Source organism: Caenorhabditis briggsae, assembly GCF_000004555.2.
Source record: "Caenorhabditis briggsae complete genome, chrX, whole genome shotgun sequence".
NCBI lineage: Eukaryota > Metazoa > Nematoda > Chromadorea > Rhabditida > Rhabditidae > Caenorhabditis > Caenorhabditis briggsae.
The window spans coordinates 9,623,484-9,629,566 of NC_013491.2; the positions used below are offsets into that span (position 1 = coordinate 9,623,484).

Below are 6,083 nucleotides of genomic sequence, written 5' to 3' on the forward strand. Positions count from 1 at the left end.
GAGAGAAAGATGATGATGAAAAAATGAATATAAGGAAATTGTTTAACAAATCTGGAGATGGAGTCAGAGCTGACGATCAGCAAGTCAATGGTAGTAAACTCCTCCCCCAAACTCATAGTTCTCATCAGTTGGTATAAGAATCAATACAGGTATTCTGGTATATGAGGTCTACTGTATACTGTCAGTCATGCAGTCATAAAATGTGTGGTTCTCGACTGAAGAAGTGTACGGTAGTTTACGATGCTGATATGAATGACAGTGTACACAGAACTCTCCCTCCGGGAAGATAAGATGTGCTGAAAATGAAAAATATTGTAAAAGCTGGCAATATTTTTGCCTAATGAAATGACTAAAAACTCACATGAAATTGTTTTCAATGATTAACATTAGTTTTTGGTCCCTCGAAATTAAGGTCCCGTAATGCGAATTTTAAAAAATTTACAGTTCGAAATTCTGAAAAAAAGGAATGTCTACTTGATCATTTGAGATGAAAACAATATCAGAATCAGTCCAGGAACAATAATTTTCGGTACCTCGAAGACACAAACATGCCAATGACAGTAAATCAAAAAAATTGGTTTTCAAAAATGGACCTGAACATATTATTTCTTCTGTAGCTACTTTTTGAGGTTTTGCAATTTCTAAAAAAATTTCTTTGCTTCTATATGAACCTAAATGTTCTTCTATTTTTATACATTTTGTTCCATAAAAAATGTTTGGTCGGAGTACCCTTTCGAAAAATCAACCTCGATTTTATTTTTTTTTCGAGTGGATGATATTTTGTTTTTTCGTTTAATTTTATAAACAAGTATCGTCTAAGAATTTATTCGAATGATTTATTCCAGTTGATTTCATCGTGAGGTTCATTGTCTATTTTTATCATGTAAGTTATGCTTGAATTTCAACTAGAATTTGATTTCATTTATGTCCCCTTTTTATATCGTGACCACCCAATAGAATTTCGTTTTTCCCTTGGTTTTTGCATTTTTTGCTGAATTCCGTTTTATTGTTACCAATGATTTGTTTGAATCTTCCACCTCAACATTCCGTCTGTCATTTTTTATCATTTGGTTTGAAATATGGTTCGATGTTATCTCGCCGAATTCATCTTCCTTTTCCATCAAGGTCAGAAAATTGCACAACATCTTTCCTTTTTTCGGCGCCAACTGTTCTTTTTTACCTTATCTCTCCCACGGTGGCGTTGCCAAATATTGTTAACGAGAAAAATTCTGATGCGCTAAAAGGAAACGGCAGAGAAGAAGGTCAATGACGTTTACGCCTGTCCCGTAGTTCAGAGAAAAGAGGAGAAATCGCAGAAATGAGAACCCTTCGATTACCGTAAAACCTCTAATAGAACGACACCCGGATCGTCCACTTTGAGCCTATATATCTCACTTCTTTTGAAAGATATCAAAAAGTGGTTAACTAGTAAAATGTTTATCAGGATATCAGCAACATTTTACTAGTTAGCCACTTTTTGATATCTTTTACAGAAAATGAGATATATAGGCTCAAAGTGGACGATCCGGGTGTCGTTCTATTAGAGGTTTTACGGTAGTTTTGCTCCAGAGTATGTGTTTGCATACTGAGAACAAAGAGACATGAAGCTAATACCCTTTGCAAGATGAAGGAGTACATTCGTTTTTAATCTCATTAGTAAGTCCTATTAGTAAGGCAAAGAAGACGTGCCGTGGAATAGAATATGAGACGTTTTCTGAGTAAAAATTGAAAGAGGAGACAAACTGACATGACTCCGGATAGTCACATCAATTTCTATTTGGGACAATGAGATTACTGTAGAATGTGTAAAAGATGCTGTTCTGGAGAACACTGAAAATATTATGCATAACACAATTCACACATAATCGAATGTTTATTTTTGGAAAAAAAGTTTTCAAAAAAATAAAATAAATGATGAACTTTAAAAATCTAACGCATAAAAAACAGGCATGTTGAAAAATTGGAAACACTCAAAAAGCGAGTTGAGTGGGAAATCAAAAAAATTGAGTGAAATTATTTTTTAATGATTGAAAAAACAAACAGTTAGGTGAATTCAAAAAAGTAGAGGTGGGTTGAGTGTAGAGGTAGCATCAAAACATCGCTTCGAAACATTGAAAAAAATAATTAAGAGAGCAAGAAATGAGAACAAAAAACTTATCTAGTTCACAGAAAAGGAGAAAAAAACCAAATAGTGGAGCAAGAAAATAAAAAAGGAAATAAAAAAGAAAAATTAAATATTTTTCTAAAAGGTGGACAGAATTTTTTCTAGTAGAAGTGGAGAAGTACGAATCTTAAAATTTTTTTAGACAGGAGGTGTTGGAATAGAATACAAAAAGTTGAAGAAACTGAAGATTATAAAAATATCTATGACTGGAAATGAGAAAATTGAAAATAGCGGAGATGGAAAGAGATGTGTTGGGAAATGAGAGAAAATTCAACAAGAAGGAAAAGTGAAAATGAAAGATAATTGGAAGTTCTGCCATCCAGAAATTGCTTCCTCCTGCGGCTCATCTTCTTCGTCTTATCCTCTGGATCCCACGCCGTCTATAAAGTGTTGTTTTAAAATATTCAAAATTCAATGAACTCACCCAGATCGTGACAAACGACTCGGGACCTCTACGTTCTTGTAGCCGTTTGCCTCAAACTGTAGAACTTTTTCAACAACTGAATGGAATCCATATACTTTTGCATACATCCCAAGCTGGAAAACTCTGCCATCTGGAATAGTTGCATTTTTAATATGATAACTTCGTAAGCCTCACTCTCAAAGGGCTTCTTCTTATCCAGAGCATGATCCACATTTTCCATGAAAAATTCTTTCCCGTCAAATGGCAAAGTAAATTGATCTTTCTGGGGATTCGCTTCAAACTTCTTGGCCAAAAAGCCACATGCGTTGGCTAGTTTTGATTTTTCGAATACGAAGCGATTTCTTGGAACCATTAACTTTATTAGAGGGATGAGAAGTATTTCTGCGGTTACTTCCAACTTGCAATACTTCTCCTCTGTCACCATTTTTTCGAACATTTTCTTCTTGTCGAGGGGATATAATTCATGTATCCCCGACTGCGATTCGTCGGACCTCGCTTTATCAATGACTTTGGGACGTAGTTTTCTTGTTTCTCGGATAAACGGAGTCACTTTCAGCGACACCGCAATCTTCCGCATCCCTATTTCACCATTATGTTTGATGACCGATTTGAACGCTTGAGCTTTTTTATCATAATAGAAGCGCAGTGTCCTAAAAGTTATCAGTGATTAAATGATAGCGAAATTTCAAGAAAGTCATCCCTCCCTCCCTCGTTGATGTTTCGAAATTCGGAATATTCAAATTTTGAAAATTTTGAAACTTTGTGATATCATGTTCCCATCACAATGCGCGAAACTTTTATGGAAAAAAACCTAAACTCAAAAAAAAATTAAAAAATCGAAAATATCGGATTCTTTGGAATTCCGAATTTGATTACAACCATTTCTGTCCCCCCAGTTTCAAAATCAGTCTTATCAACAAGAAACACTGAAAACACTCACCACTTCTTTTCCTCAATTATAGTGCTTCCAACAAAATCCGAAGTAGCATCTAGAGCAACGTCCCTCAGTTCCAAAACAATAACCCCCTTTTTAGTATAATTGTACGTTCTTGGGAGTAAAAACATCTTATCATACTGATGAATGAGTGTGTTTTTCAGAGGGCAAAATATGTTCTCAGCGAGAGTGCGCGAGAGATAATAAGGACAGCAGAGGTTTGACACACACAAATAAATTTTGCTGCCACACAGAGAATAATATAGACCAAACAAAAAAAATATGAGTGGACTATATTTTTTTTTCAATTTCCGGGAGAGGAGATTTTTTTGCGGATAAAGAGGCTTGACATATCAGAATGGGAAATTGCTGATTTTGGAAAGATTTCAAAAAAACTGAAAACGATAATCTAAGAACATTCATGTTTCAAAATGGTCTTCTACATATCTACTAAGAGGAGACTGCAAACATACCCATATTCAAAAAAATCACAGATTTCCAAAGGTTCAGTTCATTGTTGCCGTATTAGCTTTAAAACTCACTTCAGACGTACATTTGAACTCAATTATCTTGGTTCCTTGAAGAGATATTGAAATTTTGTAAACTAAAGAAATATTGGTGATATTATGATAAATAATTCATTAGTTGACAAATTTTCGATATCTTCTACAGGAATAGAGATACCGTAAAAACTGTAATATAACGGCACCTGTAATAGAACGTCCCCTCTAATACAGCGCCACCGACAGGCCACATCCGTAAAATAGAACGCCACCCCGAGACCCTCTTCGGAAAATATAGCGCCATGTCGTTATATTACAGTTTTTACGGTAATCCAGCTCAAAGTTGACAGTGTGGGTGAGCTTTATTAGAGGGAATGCGGTATTTGAATTCTCACCTTTTTCTCTTTTCTTCCTCACATTTCTTCGTATTTCCTGGTTTTTTGTTTAGTACAGAACCCACTCACATTTCATACACCACAGGTAAAAACTTGGTTTCTATTTATCTCCCATCAATCTTCATTTTATTCGTTTTATGGTTTGATTTTGTTTTTTTCTTCGGAACTTCTCTTCCTTTCCCGCCAAGGTCGCTTTATCTCCGTTTTTTGCCACTACCCTCAAAGTTCTTCTTTTCTCTTTGCCGGTGTCGTCGGCTCACTTCGTTAACAAGTATGTATGTGCGGCCTAAAGGGCCAAAAGGAGACTGAGAAACTGCTGATGACGTTCGCCTTTTCTTTTTTTTTCCCCGTTGCTCCGGACAACAAAGACAGAAGAAAAGAAATTGAGCATAACTTTCGCCCGCCTGTGTCCTTTTTTCAAGAAGGGGAAAAGCAAAGTGAATAGACGAAGAGTGGCTCTACGGACTCCACACTCATAGGCAGCTGTGAGTGTGAATGAATCTATAAGATTTGTGTAGAACACGAAAATTGGCACTCGGATTAGAGATGCATGTGTGTGTGAGGCGCGGGCCACCTGCAAATCTACAAAACTTCTCTCATTTTGGCCATTAATCTATGACCAGAAGGAGGAACGTGCCAAAAAAAGTTGGGATTATATTATTTGATTATTTTAAACGAGAAATAAAAAGATCATAGCACCAGGAAAAGATAAGATTATTTTCCTGAAAGATTACTTTACAGCCCGTTCAAAAAAAAGAAGAAAGAATATTTGTTCTGATAATATAAATCATTTTTATAATAAATAAATTTTGTTGCGTCTCTTCCTCTGTTTATTTCTCTGTCAGTTTGCCCGCACATTTTGAAAATCTTGAAAATAGAATATTGATTCGCGTGACCCTTAAGAAAGAGTAAGAATCGGGGAAACGAACAGTAAAGGTTGAATAACACCGAAGGCGCACCAAGCAGCTGTTTGAGAATTTTCGCCGGACGTGCGTTAAACAGGCTGATCTGCAAAAAATTTCAAAATTTTCGACACAAAATTGAGGTAGATTGTTCCAGAGTACAAGGAGTTTATTGAGAGTGTCATGAGATGAAAATATGCCCACAAGAAATACGTTCGAAGGCATAAAAGTGAGGTTAGATGGGGAAAAGAGAAAAAAAACGTGTGATGTCACAGAAACAGAGCGACACCAATGGATCGTGTTTGCAGTACTATAGGAGTGAAATTCAAAAATCGCTCAAAGCACCGTGGTAGCTTGTTTCCAAAACTTTTAGCAGCAAAAAATTGATTATTGAAACGAATGAAACTCCCAAACATCATAAAAATCGAAATTAAGAAAAAACGTTTTTATTAAGACTAGATTGAATTCAATACTGCTCAAAGCAAACTTAGAAATGAATAGTTGCTGTACGAGCTTTTGAAAAGATTGAATGAATTTTTTTAAATACTTTTTAGCAACCACTTATTTAAGAAGAAAAACAGCTTGGACACATTTTTTGCGATATCTTATCAATTGTGAAGTTTGAAAAAAGTTTGATTATTTTACAAGCCCACCTGCCTTCTCTACATATTTTCACTTCATACAGTCCGCGTGCTTCAGTTTTTCAGTAGTTACTGTTATCACTTTTAGTCACGAAATTAAATGAAAAATAAAGAGTAGGC

The 6,083-nt window shown here is 35.5% G+C and overlaps 1 protein-coding gene across 1 annotated transcript; it reads right to left on the reverse strand.

Annotated features, from left to right (window-relative positions):
* Positions 1–2,302: 2,302 nt before the first annotated feature.
* CBG27687 lies at positions 2,303–3,653 on the reverse strand (the record flags this gene model as incomplete). The annotated part of the gene is made up of 4 exons (XM_045239597.1): positions 2,303–2,345; positions 2,589–2,718; positions 2,763–3,238; positions 3,529–3,653. The coding sequence occupies 4 exons, from the start codon at positions 3,651–3,653 to the stop codon at positions 2,303–2,305; spliced, it is 774 nt and encodes a 257-aa protein (XP_045099527.1).
* Positions 3,654–6,083: the final 2,430 nt, after the last annotated feature.